General features: G+C 35.0%; 1 protein-coding gene across 3 annotated transcripts; it reads right to left on the bottom strand.

Annotated features, from left to right (window-relative positions):
* Positions 1 to 395: 395 nt before the first annotated feature.
* On the bottom strand, positions 396 to 23,441 carry PDLIM3 (PDZ and LIM domain 3). Of its 3 annotated transcripts, none has more exons than XM_021541453.4 (8): positions 23,207 to 23,441; positions 17,831 to 17,982; positions 16,166 to 16,250; positions 10,493 to 10,560; positions 7,223 to 7,486; positions 4,568 to 4,695; positions 3,307 to 3,418; positions 396 to 2,402 (listed from the first exon to the last, which is right to left on the bottom strand). In XM_021541453.4, exons 1-8 carry the CDS (start codon positions 23,297 to 23,299, stop codon positions 2,213 to 2,215), a joined length of 1,092 nt encoding a protein of 363 aa, XP_021397128.3. In that variant the 5' UTR covers positions 23,300 to 23,441; the 3' UTR covers positions 396 to 2,212. The 3 variants fall into 3 exon arrangements, with proteins under 3 accessions (XP_021397128.3, XP_021397205.3, XP_085434833.1); XM_085578707.1 differs by lacking the exon at positions 10,493 to 10,560 and adding an exon at positions 11,020 to 11,207 and having other exon boundaries at positions 1,561 to 2,402; XM_021541530.4 differs by lacking the exons at positions 7,223 to 7,486; positions 10,493 to 10,560 and adding an exon at positions 11,020 to 11,207.
* Between the last annotated feature and the right edge of the window lie 451 nt (positions 23,442 to 23,892).

The following is a 23,892-nucleotide window of genomic DNA, read 5'->3' as shown; positions in this document are numbered from 1 at the left end:
TTCTATCAAAGCCACATTAAATTTCAAACCTCCCAAAATAGCACTACATGATGATGCAATACCACTGAACTTACCCCAGAGCTTTAGCATCAGGTCGTGTTCTATGACTTCTTGTATCTGCATTTCCAGGAATTTCCCCACATTTACAGTTGGTATGTTTGGTGTGTTAAAGAGAGGAGTTTGAGTCTTTAGTTTGGATAACACATGATATCAATCTTTTTTAGAAACCCCTGGATGTGTACTCAAATACTTAATATAAAAATTGTCTTTCATACTTGCCAGGGATCTGATCATCCAAAGCACACTGCTCTCAGACTGAAATCCAAACTGTGGTCAGGTCACTGGACACTCACACTTCCTCATCTTCCATATCAGATGAAAAGAAACACAGAATATGTATCATATGTAGCAGATTTATTTTTACTTTTAGTTACTCCACAAAGACATAAAAATGAAACAAACATTTGAAAACACCAACGACATTTTAAGTTTGTAAAAATAGACATTATGTGCACTCTTGTTTTCAAAAGGATTTTCAGATTTATGCGCTTTATCAATGGAAAAATATTAATACTACACATTTCCTCTATGATACCTGAGGAGCAGAATTATGTTTTGTGCCCGAGAATAATTCAGGAACTAACCTTGAAAAGGGTGCAACACTTTTTTTTTAAATCTCTGCTTTTGATATGGAAATGTAAGTAATAAATGCAGTGACACACACATTTTTAAAACTTTTGAATTCTGAAAAAATACTTTAAGACATTTTGAAAAGTTTTTGAATGTGTGGACATTGTATTTAAATATTTGGGACTTGTGCATTTTTAAAAATAAATTAAAGTATATATAATTAATTTTGATTCCCTATTTTACTTGTATTATAGGCTTATTACGTCATAGAATGGAAAAGTACATAAGATTGTTTTTGTCTAGGTTGTTAATTTTTTGCTAGTCTTGTGGACTTTATGTAAAATTTTATAGATTTTTCTACTTTAGAACAAGTTCAAAATACCCCAATAAAGAATTTATTACTTGGTTTGATATTTTCTAAATGTGCCAAGTATAGTTTTCCCTTTACATGTGTTTATATAGCTGGCACCTACCATAAAACAATGTAGTCCTTGACAAGTTTTAGAAATTAATTAAAAATCCATATTCTTTCAGCTTTTGGTTTTTTATTCCTTAGGACTTCACCAAGCTTTTTAACAAAAGACCTTGGCTTTGCATATTTTAATTAACATTTATTTTTAAAGTTGTCCAAGCTTTAATTTACCAGCAATAAAGATATTGTGATGGTATTTTCCTGTTGTTCCTATTATGGAAATTGAAAAATGGAGATACAAAAATCCAGTATCATTTTCTGCAGAAAAGTTTGAAAATTTGTTTTCATTCTCAATTCACAATTAATTCTTAATAGAGTGTGAGGTTCTTTTTCCAAAAAAACAATTTATGTGTGTGCATGTCTTAGAAAAATTTCCTGCAAAGTGATGTGAAAGTTGATATTATTTCAAAATCATTAAGACAACATAGAAATTTAGCTTTGCTTCTTAATAACCAGTCTTTATTATACTAACCATTTTATTATGTGACTTGACATATATTTTTTATCACAGTTGATGCATCAGAAAATTAAGGCAATATAACCCCAAATTCAGAGGAAAGTAAGCAAAACATGTTTGGGGCATACATTTATGATAGTTGAATAACAGACATGAACAACAGCTTGTTTTGTACTAAACATGTAAAATAGCTGCTTTTCTAATCTGTCATGTTTCTACATTTATAGCCACCCAGCATGTAAGACTTTGATGGTGTTGGTGTTTGCGCAAGTACTTGATTAATGTTCAAAATAATGTCTTGCTTACAGCTCTTATGTATATAAGATATATATATATGTGTGTGTGTACATGATTCTGTAGCATTCATATAATACTTCAGCTGTTTCACTTTTTGTGTTCTAGGAGAGCATTTTCAGTTTACATACACTTCCTTGAGTTATAATGACAGATTCAAAACCAATATTTTAGCAGATTTTTGCTGGTATAATATATTATTTCTGGCTAACAAGGACTTTGCCTCTCTCAGAATCCCCCAGGGAAAGGTTTGAAAGCTGCTACCTTGGATTTAGGCATAAATCCTGGCACTTGTACTGCAGTTCTATGCTGGTAAAGGCTTTTTGTGTGCATGCATACATTTGTGTGCTAACCTAGGACTAGCATTTTGGGTAAACCGTAACTGTTTCGTATCCCTCCGGTGGCCGCATGCGGGCGCGGGCGTGAGCTTCACAGTACAGCTGGCCCTCCACGAAGAAATAACCTTTTTGTTTCAGGTTGAGATCGCAGTCAGAGCACACGAAGCATTCTGGATGCCGGTATTTATCACGTGCCTTCACCACTGTCCCTCTGTATGGAAACAATGAAAAGAAAAAGCCCGATCAATTAGTATGAATTTAAAACGAGAAAAGAAAAGTGCAGCAACCCGGTCTATTAGACGGTGTCTCTGCCCATGGCAGGGGGGCTGGAACTGGATGATCTTTAATGTCCCTCCCAACTCAAACGGTTCTATGATTCTATGATACAAGGTATGTTCTAGGTATTTATTTTAAGGCTTTACAGTTGTTCATCTTGTGGTTTTAGAAACTATTATATCATTTAAGGTTGAATGCTGAGTTTGATATAAAATGAGGTGACATAAAATGCTGTAGAGTTGATCACATAGTTCATGAGCACTGGAAAATGAAGAGTTTGAAGAAACGTATTGGTTTGGTTACAAGACAGAAACCACAGCCTAACCTATCAAAAGGGTGACAAAAATGACTTTCAAAACCACTTTGATTTTCTTCATGTCTGTGTTTTCTCAGTTCATCGTTTGTGCTCTTTGCTGAAATTAGCGATGTCAATCAGGTAGAAATATGATAGTTTTAAAACAGGTCTACAGGCTTTCTGGATACTCCCACTGGGTTGGGAGAACGATGCTTTGCATTAACAAGAATTTTTTGAGAATTCACAGCCTGACACAGCACAGCATGGGTAACTGCTGGTTTTATTATGTATTTTTTAATAGTTGACTTGCAAAAGGTCCTGAGAAATCTCAATTAAAACCTCAGTGGTACTTTGTCAAAACTTATATAATCTGTATTGAAATTGTTGCAGGTACACATTCTAATTTGACATTTAGAACAATATATTTTTATATCTCTGTGCTCTAGGCAGCATTATGGGAACGCACTTCTGTAGTTTGCAGTGGTGTTTGAGGATGATGTGTGCTTGAGCTGGGGATTTCTAAAACTAAAAAGAAACAACTTACAGAATCCCACTCCCACATTTGTCACACAGTGGCACTTTCTGGACACCAGGCATGGCAGTAGGTATCTTTGTTACAGGTGCTTTCACACTTCTTGTTCCCACAGGGCGCCCATCTGAAAAACAAAACAATCCTGTTATGTATGGGCTAATATTAAAGTATCTGATGCAGTTAAGTACTTTTCTGCACTTTTCTGTACTTTCTGTATTGTACATACACTTCTGGATGTATTTACAGGCTTTCACTTACATGAATAAACAATGCAGTGTCACTAGAAAAGTTTAGAAGGCCAGATTCCACCTCTTTGGAATCAGGAAAAATATGTGTGAGCTGTAGCCAAAAGCAAGTACAAAAAAGATTGCATATGCAGTGCTCTCTGCCTCATGGACATCACCTAATTCTCTGAGAATAGGTCCTGGATATAGCAGAGAGGGAGGAGGATTGGACTTCAACACAGAAACATGATGTAATCAAGGCCTATTGTCAGAAAGCTTCTTATTTATATAACTAACCGTACAACAATTTGGAAAGATTAGTAACATGATATGAATACAAAATAATAGCAAAAAATGCAAGAAAATGCTAAGTAAAATCTCACAATGATATATATGTAGACAATTAGACGACTTGTTCCTCCTCTAATAAATATTGATATTTAAACATTAAAAGTTAAAATATTACATTTTAGATTAATTTTGGTTGTATTTTGCTCTTTATGCTTACTGTAAATATAACAAGCTTACAGCCTTAAATAATTTTCTTTTCAAAATTTCATTTGACGGAAATATGATTACAAATTATATTGTCTTCTTCAGTTTTTATTTAGAATGAAGAGGAAATGGGTTTTAAGGGGATTTCAGGAGTTGGTTTAAATTCCTCTTTTCCTAGATGTGGAAGAGGGTGTTTTCTTTCTTGGTGTCATGAGTATAAGCAGCTTGTCCCAAAAATTCTCACAGATAAAACTTTATTGTTCAGTTAAAGTCAACTTTGGATATTAAAGATCTTAAAATCTGAGAGGAGATTCTGGAAAATGTAATCAGCACCTGCATTGTATTCACAGAGGAGACTGCTTGCTATTAAAGTAAGGAGGGGAAATGGCAGGAGGCTGGTGTGGTAACTATGAGATCTGGAATGATTTGGGCTTTCAGAAATTCTTGTATCTCTGATCTTTCTTATTTTCTTCATGAATTCCCCCCCACACCCCCCCCCCCCCCCCAAACATTTAAAATGATATGAACAGGTAGAATATATTGTTATTAACCACCTTCCTCGGAGACTAAATTCTGGAGCACCTTAAAGGAGCCAGACTGGCGCGGCTGACTGGGCTCCTCCTGGTTGGCGTGCAGCATCTTGTACACGTCAGACTGAGACACTGAGTTGGGAGATGGGTTGCTGTGTTAGAGAAAGAAGAGCAGATAAAAACAGTTTATCAAACATAACTCTAAAGCAATATCTTTACCAGGCATAGAGTATGATTCAGGAAACAAACATAAAGATGTGTTCCTACGACTATTAAGAAACTTTCTTCCAAGTAGCATTGCTTTATATAGCCTCTTTTTGATCTAAAAAGTAATGAAAAAACTTAAATCAGTGCAACTGTTACAAAAATAAATCTAGAAACTAATTGACATATTTCCATAATTACTGTTTTGGCTATACTGGCATTTGAGAAAAGCCATTTAACCTCACAGAAGTTTCATTCCAGTAATCATCTGCCATATTACCAAGTGCTCTCTGCTATGGTATCCAGAAGTTCCCTTTTTACAGCAGCTGCCCTCAAGAATGTTGTTAAAATCACAGCTCATGCCTTTACATAAGGTCAGCCAAAACCTAACCAGTCAAATATTTTGGGAGAGCATGACTTCTAAGTTAGGTAATATAGCGATTAGTTGGCTAAGAGAATTGTTATTTATTAAACATACGGAGATTACAAAAAGGAGTGAAATAAGTATTGCAAAATAGGAAACACTGTAAGGTGAATACTAAAAAATGGAAGTTCTATTTCTTAATTTAATAAAAATAAGACAAGACTTTCTTTTGCAATGGCAATGTTATGATAAAAAAATATAAAGTAATTTATTGTCCAAACAGCAGTTGATGGTTGGATCTCAAATGACCTGTGAGACAAAGATTTTACTGAGAATATTTCATGGCATTTTAAACTTTGCTGAATATTTTAAATTGTTCATGATAAATGGCATCCTAAGTAGTCAAGAGGAAGAGTAGAGAACTATATGCACGGACAGGAGGTAGACTGAATATGTAGCATTTCTAAATTTCATACACTTGCTGGGGGTAATCAGAAGCAGCCAAATATACTTTGATGAAGTCTGTTATCTTACAGCTACACGCACAAATGTCCAGTTTAAATTTCCTATTTCAACTGGCTTCCTACTGTCCACAAAGAATTAGACAGGTTTTGCTTTAAATGGTTTGGTTTCCCAGGGTAGCATCCAAGCTGATAAATGGCCCAGTAAGAGCGGCAGCAGTTGGACAGTGATTCATATAAGCTGTTGCTTATATGAATTTTTTGATCTTCATCAATCAGTAGATTTCTTTGAGACATCTTTAAGCTGGTGAAAAATCTACCAGTTTCTCTTGTCAGAAGCTTTTAATGAATAGAAGTAGTGTAGTTTTTACAATTCTTGGCAATGTTTAATTAAATCCCTGAATTCTCTCTTCTTTACTAAAATATATATAAAGCAAGTGATAATGCAATTACATAAAGAAGACAAAAAACCCAGACGCAAATGTGTCATCTTACATTTCTTAATGCATACATAGTGAAAACTATCCCACAGCAAGAAACATTTCAAACCTGCATAGAGAGAGTAGGCGATGTCACAGGCAGTGTGAAATCTGATTGCTTTGAACTTAATCCATTTTTTCACAATAATGAAGCAGCAAATATATTTTTTTAGTGTTCATTAATTGTTCTGATTGAGCATAAATATTTAAGCAATAGAGTAACTTCACTCTGAAAAGACTTCATGGACTACAGTTTTCATTAGATAGGATGAACCGAAATACTTTTATAGAAATATAGATTTTTTTGTTAGCAACAGCCAAATTCTGCAAGGTGCTGAAGAAGGCTCATTGGTGCCAGTGATTATTGCTTATTTAAAATATTAGTAATTAGCTTTAGTTTACACCATACATATTATGAATTAACTTAAGTACTGTTATAAATCAGGAAAATAGGTTACTATTGTGCAGAGGTAAAGATAAAGCAACTTAAATGGTGGATTGTCTCCTAAATAATTAATAGTGCTTTAAAAGTTTTTATTGTATAATCATAATTGTTATCTATATATGTAAAGTTCCTACCTGACTTTAGTTGTGCACTGAATGAATTCATAAGTCAGACATGGATTTGTAGGCCTACAGTAAATTCTGTCTCTTTTTGCACAAGATCTAGTTGTATTGAATGAGTTGTCTAGAATGGGGGTTAAGTATCTGGAACATGACAATAATCTATAATATTTCCTAATCTTCGTAACCTGAATTTCAACGGTGGATATAAATTTTATTTATTATTTTATGAATTATTAATAAGAGGATATTATGAAATAATAATTAGATAAATATAACAGTTTATTTAAAAGTTTTAAATTTTGGAGGGAATTGGAGTCTTGGAGTGGTCAGTCAGGTAATAGTCCAGGTAGTATCATATTTTTTTATTTATTAGCTGCAGCTCTAAGATTATTACTTATGAAATATTTATTTGTACATTCTGAAGGACTCCTTTAATACTTCTGGTTAAAACCCAGAAATTTTTTAGTGAAAATACTGAATGGTTTTAAATTACTTGGTTTCTCTCTAACCTTTTCCCTATTTTTCATAGAAACAGTGCGATACTATTTTTTGGCGTACTTTAAATTTGTGTATTCATAAATATTATAGATGCCCCTCTAATTACCTTATAACAGGTGTTTCCCCCAAAGCTGTAGAAACTTGGCCTTGCAGTGTTTCCATGATATTGTCATCTGAGTACAGCTGCATAGGCGTGTTAAACTGAGCGTGTACAATCTTGACACCGGGGAGCTCCATCTCCAGGGGAACATTAGGGGCCATCTTGGACACTGCTTTCAGCTCGGTGGGGCAGATGGAGCTGACCGTGCTAATTGAAGAGGGGGTGCTGCGCCCACTGCCGCAGTCCAGCCCCGAAGGAGTGCTGCATCCACTGTGTTCATGGCCAGAGTGCAGGAAAGGGAGCAGTGTGCATGGCATTACAGAGAGCAAAGACAAAAGGACAGGGGTACCGTGATGTTAACAGCGCTGAAACGCATAAACGGAACAAGCTCCAAAAAGCAAAAGTACAAAAAGTGGAGAAAAGCAAAAGTATGTGTAGTCATTGATGATAGTTCCTATAAAAGTATCAAGGCCAGCTATAAAGCAGTCCTTAAAATTCTAGCATGCTTTTTTTTTTTTTAATAGATAGTAAAGATAGTAAAAATACTTTGATAGAGTAAATAATTCAGTATATAACATTATTTTACATTTTTAATGCTAGGTTTTATTGAGGAATAATTAAACCTCCCTAAAATTCTTTGTTTTAAGTGAGTAATTCTTACAATCTATAAAAGAAGTAGCAGGCAAAGTTTATGTAAGTTGTTCATGCCAGAGTGTAAGTTGTTCATGCCAGAGACAGAATAAACACCTGCATCACTGGAAGAATCCTAGACACATCATTCCAGTTCTGTACCTCACAATCATCTCACTACACTGTTGAAAAACTACTATGAAGTAGTGTAAAATAATGAATGTGACATTTCCTAGATTTACTTCAATTCTAGAGTAAGATATATATGAATCTTTTAGAACTAGTTTAACAACTTTTTAAAAAAAAGTATTTGTTGATCAATACAAAGAAGAAAAGTTACTCAAACATCCAGGCTTACTTTTGCTTTTCTAAATTACAGTGTTTCCAATAGAATGTACCTTCACAAGAACAATGGGTTAATTTAGATAATTAAACTTACGGCTTTTGAAGTAGACTTTGCATATAATTTATATATAAAAAAAAAGAGGCACACTTTTTAAAAATAGTAGTGTTGCTTGACATGACTGAAGTAACTGTACTCCAATTCAACATACCTGGAAAAAGATTAGCAAAAGAATGTGAATATTAGACCTGAAGTCTTTTTCGGTATCATTGTTTTGAACACGTCAATCTTGCCTGCATAGTACCTCAGAGGATTTCTTTGGTATGGAGTATTTCTTTGCTGTTGCTGTGTAACAGCACATAATCAAATCTTTCTGCAGTCATTGGTTACTGTTTATGTTATATTCTGTGGCATAATAAATGATATAATCAACCCTGATATCAGGGTTCTGTGTAAACCTGGGACAATGCGACAATGCTCTGTTTCCCAGTTTGATAGTACAGAACTCTGCCCAGTAGCTACTCCTGGGTGGAGTAGAAAACTCAGAATTCTCCCTTTGATTCAAAGCAGAATTTGTGTAGGACTACTTTCTCAAAGTTTTAAAGGGAAATATATATTTTTTCATCAAAGGCACATCAAAAAAAAGCATTCCTGAAATGGTACACAAGCCTTAATGCAAATATAGTTGTACATCATCACCAAACATGAGCCAGCCAAAAAGTTCACACAGGGCAACATACATATTTGCAGTATTTTCTTTTAGAAGAAACAATAGCACCATCACATCGTGCAGTAGAATAAGTTTTGTCAGTGCTAACAGTGTTAGTAAATGGAATGTAGCAAGAAAAGACTAGAAAAACACAACTCTCACTCTTGCTACGTGAAGCCAAACTAATATTAAAAAAGAATAAATTATAGGTAAAAAATAGACAACATATAGTTATATATTAAAGAAAATTTCCAGTTAGTTTCACCAGAGTAAAGTCCAAAATTCTGTCCAATGTCCAATCCATTAGCTCAAACTCACAGTCCACAGTCATGTCTTCTTTTAGTCAAAGTCCTATTTAGCCTCTGCTGTTCTGTTCTAAAGGGATATTTAGAGCTGAGGTGGTCATTTGTTTTTTGCTGTGTTTAGCAGTGGATTGTGTCCAGCTGATGAAAAAGTAGTAGAAAAACTGTGACAAACCAAGGTTTTGTAGATGTAAAGCCCTGTGTCAGAGATTCTGCAGTGTGCAGACCCTCCCCAGGGCTAGAATTCTGGACAGACCTTGCCCAGCCAAAGTTCTTAAAATTGTTGCATTGCTGCTGGAGTAGTTTTTGCAGTTTATTTTCTTCATCTTATATTTTGGTAAGAGGCCATTTCCTTCAACATTTTAATGGAAAATACTACATCATTTTAATTTCTGAATTGTGAGATTAGGCTTTTGATACTCATTTGACTTTTCATAAATCTAGGCACTTGTAGAATGGTACCTAGCGGTCCCAAAGCCAGCTTTACATGCTACCTACTGATCCCACAAACTGCTACTGATAGAAAGGATAAAGGATCACATCACAATATATTTAATCCCTCAGGCCCTTTAGAGTTTCCTTTATTTTTTAGGCACAGAGTTTTCATTGTTTTTTTCCCCTCTGTAATAATGAAAACAGTAGTGAGGTATTTCATCACCAGTTAAGATGGAGGTTTATTACACAAAAATGGTGGATATAAATATATAAGATTTTCTGCATTGGAACTTTACAAATCTGTGTCATCAGTTTTCCTACTTTTAGCTCAGCATTAGATTACCTTCTGGAAAGAGGTCTGCTGAAATGCAAGTTTGAAATCTCTGAATGGCCTAGCTTATAACTCTCTATCTTTAGCTATCTTTATTTATATGTAGGCTATCTTTTATTTATATGTAATAAGTAATATATATGTACCATGTAGCTTTTATTTAGCATGTTAACAAATTACAGTACATTTGGTCAGAAGAAGTTCACAGTGCCAAAGATCTGTAAGTGTACAATATCTGGCGCTGCACTGTAAACTGAATCATGGCTGCAGTTACTTCAGACTCTGATCAGTGTAACTGAGATGGGAGTGTAGATCTACTTTCTTTTGGAAAGAGAAATTTGAATGTCAAGCCTGAGCTCTGAAAGTCTTCTTGTTTGTTTGCTTTTAATTTCAGCATTATGCTGTCTACTACTACAAGTAAATTTCAAATGCATCAGAATGCTTAATTAATGTCAACGGTGAGTATCTGTCCATTAAAAAAATAACACCATGCAACAAATCCAGCACAGCACTCGAAGTTTATAACCTGCTTCGGCCTGAGATTATGAAGGGTTTGGGCCGAATATTATGCTTGTGTTCAAAGTAGTTGATATCCTGTAAAGAAAAAAGAGATAAAATACCTTTCTTTGGCCTACAAATGCTCATTCAGTCATAATGCTTTCTAGTTTAAGCGTAGCTAACATGTTTACAAATTTTAGCCATAAAGTAACCATGTTTAGTTTGTTCATTCCTGGTGTTCAAAATGCAATCACTGTAGTGTTCAGAAACATTCAGAGTAAAGTGCACTTACAGGAGAGAAGGTTGGAGGGTAGTGTTGCAACCCAAAGCGGAGGGTAAATTTTAGCTACCTGCAGCATTGCTACTTAGAAAGCTGAATGGATACTTCTTGGTGTTGGAAAAAAATATTTCCTTGATCATCCTTTTTTTTTGGATAATGAATAATCTCCTGATTCTCAGAAAAAAACAGCAAGAGCTGGACTTTAAAATTGAAAACAGAACAGATAATGATATACCACAAATGACGATGTATCATAAGTAAATGCCAATACTCACTTTTGCGATGAGTTAGGAATGAGACCCCTCAGTTGTCCATGAAGCGCATCTTGAATATTGCCAGATGAATAGAGCCCAATTGGAGAATTATAGGAGGAGCTCACTACCTGTCTTTTGTCATCAATATTTGCTGCTGCAACAAAAGGCTGGGCCCTTCTGTTGTGAGCTGTACCAATAGGCTTGAATTCCTGTACATGATAGGCAGACAAAACACACAGAGCTACAATGCACACCAAAGCTAGCAATGAGTAAATCTGACAACACCAGTATTGTTAATGACTGCGTTTTTACTTTTGCAACTCTGTTATTTTTAAACTGGTGCAAGCATATTATATTTTTCCATGATTTTTGTATGTATTGCTTGAGCCATACATATTAATTTGTCACCTCCAGGAAAGCAGAAGGCTTAGAAGCAATGGGAGGGATGAATATTACAGTAACCTTTCATGTTGGTCAACAGATTTGACATGGTTTACATCATTCTTTTAAAACATTTCATGTATGCTTATCTTAATTTCTTTGCTTTAGTGTTAATCTCTAGCTTCTTCATTTTCATCACATAGTGATAGAAGGACTTCCAAAAATATGATTTTATTGTCTTACCTAGAAAACACATAATTTTTAATGCTTCTTTTAACTGAGAAAAAATATTGAACATACATCAGATTAAGGACATTATTTTGAATGTATTTAATTTCTAAAGCATATCTGTGTATCAAAAATTGCACTGCTCTACAATTTAATGTAAATTTGTCATAAATAAGTAAAACCCAGAAATAGGTAAATTAGAAATCGTTCTGCCTATGTGCCCATATTCTGCCATACTTTTTTTGTCGTTTGCCAGGATAATTTCTTCAATTTGTGGAATTCAAAAGGATAAGGTCTGAAAATAAGATCTCTAATGTTTTATCAGATATCTTAATGTGTCCTTCTGTAGTGGTTGGCCAGGAATGATAAAGACATTTGACTGCATGAAAATTCACTTATTTGTATTTTGTGTATTTATTACAGTGTCCTTTGGGTCCCTTCCAGCTCAGATCCACTCCTAAGCCTCAGAAATAGTGAAAAAATTACTTTTTTTTTTGAAAAAAAGAAAATGTTGTCATCTGCCAAGGGTTTTTTCCTTTTTCCCTAGTGGGTGAAGAAAGAACATTAACTGCTGCAGTCCATCACCTTGTCCTGATGGCATGTGGCACTCCTTGGAAATAGCGCTATGAGACCATTTGAACTTCCATCCATATGTAATAAAAAGCTTTTGTTTCTAACAAATAGGTTTCTACAATCTGAATTGGTGTTTTCTTTACAAACTTGAACTTTCAATGTTAAGATAGCACAGGTTAATACTTCAATTTTCATAGAAATATTTTCCAGTTCTCCAGTTTTGGTTTGAGTACAATTGTTATACAACAGTTTCCAAAATATATTTAGGATCACACTAAAGAAAAGTCATGGATATATAGAATATGCAACCAGAAAATGCAAACAGTAGAAAGCAGTTTTATTAAATGAAAATGTTTAGCGGCATTGCACTTTAAGAAGCTATTGAAAGCAGTAATCAGATAAATGAGCACAAAGGTTTTACTTGCAATTCCTTCTTTCTGTCTGATAGAAAGGAGTTGCAGTTAACAAAATGTATTAGTAAATGGAAATAATCTAATAGTTTAGGATCATGTCTGCTTAATGAAAGATATTAATTTTGAAGTATTTAAAATTTATTCAAATCCATGTATGATACAAAACAAACAAAACCAACTGTGAACATTGTAATTTCATCCCCATATTTCATTTCTTATGAGAAATGAGCAGATGATGTGGCACCATAACAGCATGTTTACAATGTAACAGTTGTGAAACAACTTGCAGTTAGTGAGATTTAAAATCTGCTTTCTTTATAACTCATCTATTAATATAAAATGTCAGTGACAGAACATACAGCAGCAAAAATAGTCCAGCTCTTGTGTTTGTTTGATATCGTTGAATGTGTGAGAAGTCCTCCTTTAGTTCAAAAGCTAAATGAGAACTGGAAATTGTTGAAATTTCAAAATAGGAATATTGGAAAGTTACAGTACTTAATTTATTAATTATTTTTCCCAACTGACTAATTTTTTTTTTTTTTCGGGGCTAGCTACATTTTTGCATTGATACAGGTATCAGGAATAGAAATAATGTAGCACCAAAAGCCTGTAGAAATGCATCCATCATAGCCTATATGATGGCATTTCTTGGGGTAATTGCTGTTATAGAACACAAATGTGTACAATTTGGAGATATCATGTAACTAAGAACTTTATCTTTGAATGCTCATCTATCTTTGAATAAAGAGAGGTAGGTCCTCAAAACTAGCCCAGCACAATTATATTGTTTCAAAAGTTGATTATAAGTGTAATAGACTATAAACTTCTTAGAACAATGGGTTATGTTTTTTTTAGATTTTTATGCTTATCTACGTGCATAATATATCTCCCAGGAATGTATAATCTCCTTGATGGCCAAAAGTCTAGTCTGACTGAACAAAGTGTTCAAAGGCAAAGATAGAAGTAAGAAAGAAAAGTTCAAATAAAAACAATTCAAGAAATTGTGGCAATGAATACAAAATTATTTTCAATGAGGTTAAAGGGATCATAACAGAAAACATTTATGAGTCATTATATTCTTTTACATTGACAATATAGGTGAAAGCATTTTAAAAATAATTTGTGATACGATTTGCCATTTAGATGGTTTTGTTTTCTTTTTCCACTTAAATTTGTTGAGAACCTAATGTTCTAAATTGCTTTTATTCAGAATACAATGTGATTGTATTAGTAATTCTTCAAGTGGTCTGCTATTTCCTATATTTCCTATTACATATCCATCACACTAGGTTGTTCCAGGCTATCAAAATCAGGGTGGCTGTTTTTTTATGTGGGAATGTGTAGCTTTCAAGAGTGACTCTCTGTCAGCCACTTATTGCTGTGGATTAGAACTGTTGCCTCAGTTTCCTCTTCCCAGATTTAAAAATAGTGAGAAATTTCTCAGTGCTCTGACAATTGCCTGCATCAGTCTCCAGATGGTTTTTGGGAGATTCTCAGGCTGATTCACAAGGTTGCTACAGTGTGAAGGTTCCTTGTTCCATAGCTGTATGTAGGCACAGTATGTAATTGTTTTACACAGCCATCTCCATGCACCCATAGAATAATTTGCATTCATTGAAGCTAAAGTAAGCATTGTTTGGCCAAATATTTGGCCACATAGCTGAACAGTTCAAAATAGAGTTTCCATTCATTTGTAAGTATCTTTTATCAGCTTACACACTTGAATTAGGTACTTATTAAGAAGACTGTGTAAGTTGTCATTTGTTATTGTTATTTAGTTGGCTCATAATGTATCTTAAATAACTGTCTTCTCATAACATTCTTAGTGAATTTTAAAATGTCTATTTGATGACAGTGAAATTTTTGTTTTAGAAGACTTGGACAGCACAGGTTGTAGTTGTGCAAAAATTTGTCATCTGAGATTCCAGAAACTTTTACTGTTTTCTGTACTGGTATACATGCTGCTGTGTCTCGTGGTGTGACTAAATATGCTGCAAAATTTAATTTTAAATTCCAGCAATTGTAGAAAAACAGGCTATATATATTTTTTTTTTCATGGGAAGTGATAGATGCTCAGATGGAAGAATTTAATATAAAATGTAAAACATTACAGGAATGGTTATTTGCTTGCAAGGATTGCTACTTTTTGGATGACTGCTATTTATGAAATATACTCAGTACTTCTGAACTTCCTAGGAATAAAAAAGAGATATACTAAATGAAAATGCTGGCTGTTTAATCTAGGAGAAAATTTTTCAGATTGTCCAATGGAGGCTGCATTTCAATAGTCTGCCAAATATCACTTAGTTAAATCTTGTGATCTATTTTTAAGGAACTGTCCTTTTTAGGAATGCAGCTTTCATGCAGGGGGATTGCTCTTGTGTCATACATACCTGCATGGTTTTCTCTATAGCTTTTTAAATTAATTTGTTCCACAGCTAATGTGTATCCTAGCTCTTCCACAAGAATATGCATTTAAAATAGTTTTGTTTCTTCACTATAGTATTTCTGCTGCTGAAGAGGCTATATTATTTCTGATGGAGTTTGCTGTATTACTTAATGCAAGTTTTAGATCAGAAAAAAGAGAGAGAAATGTAACACTGAAGTGCTGTATTTATGTTTGGGAGCATCTCTGCGAAAGCAGAATTGGTGGAAGTATTTATTGCACAGGGATCATTGAAATGGAATCTAGACTTACTTTTTTTTTTCCCTAGGATATCACAGAATAAATACTTTGAATAAATAGTTGCTTTGAACCAGGCCTTCCAGGATCAGCAGAATATCTTTCCCTCCTTCCCTCCCTGCTCTTGAGATAACAGCAAATGTTTATGTAGGTTAAAGAGGAATGACAAAGAAGTAAAGGATGAATTGTAAGCAGTATCTAGCTAATTTGCTATTAGCAATATGAAGGCTTTGACTCATAGTAGCTTTTTCTTTTTTTGAGTTTGAAAAGAGAGATGGCTGTTGATTGGTTGGATTTGCTTTAGTCATATACAGTGATCAAGACATTCCTAGTCAGCAGTGGTGAGTGATTTGCTTATTGACCTGTACATGGGTCTTTTGTGAATATGTAAACTTCAGTTCTGTGGCATAGTATAAAAATGTATGGAGGTAAAGAGATCATCATTTAAAGATCTCTCAATTTAACTGACTACATCCAAATGAATTTTGTGATCTGATGAGTTCATCACTTAGGTACTTGATATTTATTGCTGAATGAAGAACTTCTTCATATGATGAAGAATCTCTAAAAGAGTTAAAGCAACTTGAACTGTACCAGAATAAGAGGGCTTCTTTTATTTCTATAATAAAACTATGGAGATATGTAGACTCTTAAAGGAAAATGTGAATTTGTTGTAGCTTTTTAATGTTTTGTTTTGGTTACAGCTGAAAAATCAAAAACATTGAGTCAGATAAAATGACGTTCTTGGATGTCATGGTGGTTCATATGAGTTTAAACTGGCCAATTATGGATGAAGTTCTAGTTAAAGAATTTTAATGACCACAAGAGAGATTTTTTTGAGTTTAAAAAGGCAAATGAAAATGGTTAGGTAACTTTTCAGAGTTCATACCTGGGGTTCAGCTTCCAAATTTATCTTAAAGGGATGTGCTCTGCCATCTTCTGAAACTTGTGGGGACCATAATTTAGTTCCTGCCCTAGAAAGAAAGAAAGGCAGAATTTAAATAATTTGAATTCTTATGGAGTTGTGTATGTCCCCATAAAATATAATGCAGCTGGTAAATCTGCAGGCTTTTTCTATGCTTTTTTAGTATTTTGACATAAAAATATATCACTGATAGGTAACCGATGTATATAATGTATTTGCTTAAAAAAAAAAAAAGTATGCTATTAACAATGGGAAATAGGTTGTTAATAGTTACCAAATGCAAAAGGAAAGGGAGATTAATGTCTTTCTGACCTGAGCTGACCAAACTTTTTTTTTTTTTTTAATGGTTACAAGAATTAATGTTGGATCCTCAGAATATTTTATATGAATAACTGAATATATTAGTAATAATCCTAAACAGCAATTTATTATTTTTTAAAGACCATAACTCTCATGTCAAGCCTGCTTTTTAATGCTGAAGTGCAATCTAAGTATGCAAAGTATTTACAAGGGGAAATTGAAGTTGCAGAGATTATTCTTTCAGTGACGTAGGCAGGAGTAACAAACATGAAAATATCAGTTACAGTTCTGTTTTTATTGACAAAGTGAAATGTGGCTGCTAATTTTAAAGTAGCATAGTAGTAACGTTAAATATTAATCTGGTGCTGCTTGTTCTATATATATTTATCACATCTTGAAACTGACATCCCAAGATAGTTGTTAAATGGCATATCAAACTGTAGCAGAATATTGAATTAACAGGAAGAATTTTAAACTACGATGTGTGCTCTAGCAATCCAACAAAACTCCTTAAAAAATAAGAAACACTTTTGTATTTCAAAAGAAATATTGTAGTCAGCTACAATAAAGAGCTGTGCCTCCTTGAGAGCCTCAGGTTAATCAGCCCTGTCTTAGTTTTGGAGACAGCTGAAAGAGTGTGCCAAGTGATTCTGATTACAGGCTGAACAAACTCAGCTGGAGATGTGAAGCTGCAGATTGTTTCTCTTCCTGGCTCTGGTAGAGAGAAAAGTACAAACAAACAAAAGTTTCTGGATTACTGCAGTTCAGGTAAGACAGTGTTTCTCAGTTTTATTTTGAACATTGCTTTGAGAATCCTTTATTAGGCTAATATGTTGTGACCAAAGAGATTGATTGGCTTTCAACTCACTCCTTTGTCACCCCTTATGAAAGTGTGACATGATGTTGTTTTCTCTAACTGGGATGATGCAGTTTCAGCTTTATGAGTGGCTGGGAGAAGGAGGCAGTGATAAGCTCCTGTGGCTGAGGGAGTGTTACAGCAGAGAGGTCACTGAACAACTGACACTAGATGATTTTATTACTTCCCCAAAACATGAAGAGCTGCTTGCTTACTGACAGTGAACAGAGGACTTGTACAGTCAGCAGAATTACACTGGGAATAACCTGAGGGAAGCTGTTCTTTTTTTGCCTACAAAGATGAGTTTTGGGGAGTTTTGCTTGATCTGGAGTTTAAGAGGTAGGTCTGGTTGCTTGTAATTTTAAGGATCTTGAGAACTTCCTCAAACTATTTTGAATAGTTAGACCATATAATAATTGTACTGTTGATTGAGTAGTATCTTCTTTCAGAAATAGGCAGATGTGTACACGTACCTCTCTATTTTCAAACAAAGCTGATGTGTAGCTGCTTTAATTCTCTCCTGGGCATCATTATGTGTCATGTTCTCTGTGCCTAGACCATCAATAGCTATAATAACATCACCAGGGCACAGGTTGGCGGCTGAAGCCTTGCTTCCAGGTGTAATCTGAAAAGACCAAAATGTAACTGCTTAATCACCATGCATGCCTAAAAACTGATAGAGAAAATAAACTTCATCATGTTCTCCTATTTCCTGTTGGATGAGGGAGGTATTTTGCCAAAGGCTCAGTAGTTCTATTGTCAGGAAACCACATGAATGTTTTATTCATCATAACTCCAAATTGGAAAGAAATTATCTTCACCTTTCTGCATTAGTTTCCACTCTGATTTCTGTAATTACTCACCATTACTTAATGTTAATTCTGTAACTCATCTTTAAATATTCTTTCTCTACTGTCATTGTATATATAATTTGCTTGAAAAAAAGTTATGTTTTCCCCTTAACAACACCAGCAGTAGAAAAGAACTGTTAAGAAATTATGCTGCTAAACTCCTTAGAGTAATTAGGTTTAAATCCCATGGCATTTAAGTAACAGTGGCCCTGATCCTTCATGGTGGTCTGTGTGGAGCAAATCATACTTTATGTATATGTACCACCATCTGTGGCATTTACAGAAATAGCCCTAAGCTTATCTTTCTATGCTTGCTTTTTTCTTTTTCTGTCTAGTTGACAAACTTCTGTACAATTGTGAAACTAATTGAAATACAACATAATTTTGCTTTAAAATAACTATGGTAGAGAGGCCACGACCTTAGATGTTACTGAAGCTTGTTCTAGAATTACAGGCCTCTATTTGCAAGAGGTGACTTCTTCTGCTACCACAACACTTACACATACCACATACACAAAGAGATATTAGGTGACTGAGTGGGATTTCTGTCCCTTACATGTGTATTGCCATTTTGGGCATCTCTTGATTACCTGGACAGCAACATGAAATTGATGCATGTAGCACATACACTTCTGAAATTCAGCTCTTGAACAGCAGAAGGGACAAGTTTGGTCATGCAAAGTAACATTATCTGCCTATTTGTAAGTAAATAAATCCCAGTGTGAAGGCAAAAAGATGTCACTATAGTTTTATTTCCAAATGCAGTTCTTTTACCTATGGCATATATTAAATGAAAAAGTTATTGGAGAGAATTTTTCTTACTATTTTCTGATATAGTGAAAGCACATGTTGTCTTGACTGCAAAACATACTGTGGAGGCATCATTCAGCTCTGGTATTTCACAGTTTTCCAGCAAAGCAAGAGAGTAAGCTGCCCAGCATACTTCCAGCATGTTCTGAACTCCAGCTTTGGTGAAGCTGGCAGACTTGTCTCTGAAGGGAACACTACTATCAACATAAAAGCCAAATAGAAATTTTTTTACTATGAGCTGCACTGTATTAGTATTGAAATAATGGCAAAAATCAGTGAAGGGGAGTAGTTCTCTCCTCTTTCCATCTCCATTAGGTGAGTCTGAATGATCAAAGAGGTTCTTTTGCGAGCTCTTTTTCTGCAATCCTGCATGTAACCTTTTTTTGATATCACTGTAGCAAACTACAATGCATGTGTTATTATCAAGTCAGGCAAACTTTCCAAAGGGGTGCTTGTGGCCAGCTGCAGACTTTTGCACTCTCAGTCTTCAAAAGAATGGACTAGTGAATTGTGTACTTAACAAAGTGTTCAGGTGCCTGAATAATCTGTTCGAATATGAATTGAGGAAGTTGTTTATAAATTCTGAGTCTGAAATCTTTAAAATTGTCTACTTCTCAAACTTCCACAGCTGCAAGTATAAGTGATCAGCACTGAGACCTGTTACACCACTATAATATGACAGGGGTTAGAGGTATGATCACTCTTCTGCCTTCAACATGGAATTGCTCCTGATTTCGCTTAACATGTGAATATGTCTGCAATGACAAACTGCAGCAGAATTCTTTGTGTTTCGATGTGACTATTGATGCTTTAATACCTAACTGGGCAAACCAACCATTCTTGGTTCCCTCTCAAGAGTAACTTAGCTTGTATAACTCTTATGGAGGTTACTCTGCAGCTTATGTGTTTTACAAGTCACAACAAATCGTCTACTGTACCTGTGACATACTGCAGCAAAGCCCTGAGATGGTGATCCTGCCTTATAAAGTAGTGTATCTGCCTAGCACAGTGCATTCCCCTGCAGCTGTGCTGCTAGCAGAACATGCCCTGCTGCTAAATCCCTGCTTTTGTAAGTTGTCAGCAGCTGCAGTGAAGCACTTAGATGTTTGAATGGGGCTACTGTCATTTGGTGGGAGCAAAGGCACAGGAGTCTGTATTTCCTATTCCTTGGCTGAATTGATCATTGCCAAGCTCCTGAGGTGTCTCTTGGGCCTTAACACCTTGATGGGGGTGCTGAGCTCTACGTGCCCAGGTCTGCTAGGGTGCAGAGCAGCCACCTGCCCTGCAGACAGCATTTTACAGGCAGGGATCATGTTGTGCAGTGCAAGATAACATGGCTATGATGTTGTCAATAATGTAAGTGGTGCTGTTTCTTATTAGTGACACATTAACTGTGTATTTTGAACACTTAGAATTGTGGTGTGACTGTAGTGTTTGTTGCTTGCTCACCCTGGCTTCATGAGGTAGATTTTAGTGTTGCTTTGGGAAAATTTTTGTCTTGCTCTTCAGGCCGTGTCTGCATGGTATGCCTGTTACTCCTGTATCCTGGGTGTCTTGGATTTGGATAAATACAAAAATACGTGTTGATCATTCAGATGTCACAGACTAACTGTTTAACCATGTGAGAGTCAAATGTCTCCAATGAAACTCTGAAGAAAACATCTCTGCATCTGATAATGGACTTGTAAAGTTTATCACCTTACACCATCATAAATATTTCAGGTTTTGTATTTTCTGAAGAGAGCTATGAATGTCTGCAGAGTGGCTAAACATAAAATTGAGTTACTATGAATACTTGCATTGTGGTTGGTAATGGTCTATAAAAATAAAATAGAACTTAAATATAGATTTGATAATGTTTTACCATTCTCTCCAAATTGTACAAAGTTACAATTGTTCCTGTAATCAGTTTAATTAATGCAATTTATTTGCATCTATGCAAAGTTCAAGGATTTTAATATTTTCAGTCTTTGTAGTTAATTTATTGTTTATGACCATAATAGAATTTGAATATATTGACTTTTACTCCCCTCCTGTTCTTCCTCTCTCCCAGTGATCATGGTCTGTAGTTTTTGCATTTGCTTGAAACAGTCAAAACAACAGAACAATTTTTTACATGAGCTTTTGAAGTGACATCTGTTCTTTAGACAGGTGGATAATGATCTCCTATGTCTGTCTCTCTTGACAAGTCCTGATAAAAGCTGTCTCTTGTTGAACAAGGACATAGCCAGCCAATCTTAACACCTGTCCAATTATTTTATTCAGAATATATTTTAAAATAATTTCTATGTATTGTTATGCTTTTCTTCTCCGGACAGTTAAACCTAGTGTGAACAGGCTGCTTATGATAACTTTTACAAAAAGAACATCTAGACTCCAAGAGGCAAGAGTGGTGAATCTTTTGAAATATTCTCTATTTGTTAAGGAGTATTGCATGAATACTTATTGAGGGACTCTTCTAAATATATGCAGTGGCAACAAAAATACTATCTTTAAACAAATTTACTGTTAATATTCTTAAGTGTGAGCTAAGCAAATGTAACCTTCTTTTCCTATATATATTTTATATATATATATATATATATATATATATATATATATATATATATGTTATTGTACTACTTGAAATGTGATTTCTGTAATATGCCAGAAACCAATGGATTATGTCTTGTGAGGCATTTGGTAGGTATGAGTCAACTGCGAAGTAATTTATTCTTTAGAAAGTTATATTTATAGTAACATCCTTTGTTATTGCAGTTTTAAACTTCATTGCACTTAATCTAAACACAAAGAAAATACAAACCAGACACCGCTAAAATATTTTTCATTAGAGATAATGGAAACTATTTTTCTTTTAGAGGCCCATAAAAGGCAATGAAGGCCCCAAAACATCCAGAGATTTTTTTTTAAAATTCAGTGTTTCTGTCTTCTCTTTCTCCAAAGGCTTTGCTATATTCTGTGAATAGTTGTTATGCAACTTCATTCAGTCAAATAATAGCATTTTAATTTACTTCTATTTAAAATACATATTTTTAATGCTTTTATAAATCTGGAATGAATAATGAAGTTAATTTTTAGTAGTTAATATGTGAAAAGATGGTCCTTAAACTTTCTATTGATTCTTGGTTAGAAGCATATTTACTGCAAGACATCACTAGTGGTGTCCATCCTTCAAGGCTTTTGACATTTACTCAATACCAGGTATAGTGTATATAGTGAGTAATAGTGTAGGGCTTTAAAAGAAACAAAAAACAAACCAAAAAACCCTATAGCAATTTGGAGGCTCATGGAACATGTATTTGGTGTGTCTAAGGTCCTGAAAAGCAGCAGAAATATAAGGAGAATGAATTCTAGCCTGATGTGCATTGAGCAGAATTTTTAAAAGATAGAAATTCTCAAAATATATATCCTGTCTTTTGAGCAGATCCACATCTGTAGGTGCAGGGCAGCTGACAGTGTATTGTATGCTACATTGATCGAGTCACTGGTTTCTTATACTGCAGCTAATACCTCAAAATCCATGAAAAAGAATGAAGGCTCAAATTCTTGCCTTTTATTAGGGGAGGGAGGGCAAGGTAAACTTTTAATTTCTAAATATGGCAAAAACCCACCAAATAACCCACCCTCTTTTGTATGCAGGGCTGGGTAGCTTTCTAATAACTCACACTTAACATTCATGAAAGTGAAGACTTTCAGATATGTAAAAACAGTTATTCTTGCCTTTGCTGGCAATAAACAGAACTTGGTTTAATTAAATAAGAGTCAGAGTAATCTGCAAAGCACAAACTCCCAGGCATGAGGAGCTGCTGCCAAGCAGTTTCCTCCCCCAATGATCAGAGAGGCTAGTTGTCGAAAGCATAAAAGTGAGGTCTTGCTTTTAGTGGGCTTAAATGTAATTTTGAAAGCCTGGGAAATCATGCCAGGGTTTTTCTGCTGCCAAGGCACTTGAATTTAATTTTGAGACCTAAGTAAAAGTGCAGTTAAAGTCTTTTAGACCAATACAGAAACATGTCACACAACACATTATAATAACTCCTAGTATTCAGCTGGCTTTCCTCAGAGCAAGCAGCTACTATTTTATCTACTCACAGCTTTGTCTGCATCTCTGAACTCCAGAAAAATAAAAGATGGAAATCTACAACAACTATTTAATGGAACAAACAGAAAGGAAATGGAAAGAGTACATACCCTGGTTATGATTAAGGGTTGGTTAAAATCTATTCCTCCTGAGAGCCTGAATCCCCAGGGTGACGGTCCTTGGAGAACAACATTTTGTGGCATTGTGGACAGAGTTTCCTTTTTACTGTTCTTGTCTCTTGGGTCTGTGTGAGAAGTTGAGCTATAGGAGGAAGGCTGCTGTCAGCAAACCACCTGCCAGACAGGGCAGCCGACCTTTTATATCTCCTAAGAAGTTTTACTCATTCCAAAGCTCTGGGCACTGCTCTTATCCCTACTCTTTGGGTGACGTCAGCCAGTCCCTCAGCTTCTCCACCCACAGAGGGGAGTATCAAACTCGGACAAATAAAGCTTGAATGCTGGAAAGTTTACAACAAATGCATCAACTTTATCTGCTGCTTTAGCGTCCCCCTCAGCCCAACAATCAGTAAGCTTCAGGATGCAGCGTCCTGGTTTCTTAAAGCAACCTCGTTGCTCACTTGATATCACGCTGTTTGTATTGCTGGTGTTTGATTCAGTTATGCAATGCAGTGCTTTGACTTTGTACATGACTCTGGTTCATGTAAACAGAAATACTAATAAGGAGATTTCCCTCTCAAGGTTTTGTTTCACATCTTGTCTTATTTGTAATGTAAGAGTGTATTGCATTAAAAAGTCCTTCCAGCCCTTCAGCTGCATTTTTTAGATAGTCACTTGAG

This window comes from Lonchura striata, chromosome 4 (genome assembly GCF_050655825.1).
Source record: "Lonchura striata isolate lonStrDom1 chromosome 4, ASM5065582v1, whole genome shotgun sequence".
Taxonomy (NCBI): domain Eukaryota; kingdom Metazoa; phylum Chordata; class Aves; order Passeriformes; family Estrildidae; genus Lonchura; species Lonchura striata.
The sequence above is the reverse complement of the archived record's forward strand: the minus strand, read 5'-3'. Positions and strand labels throughout refer to the sequence as shown.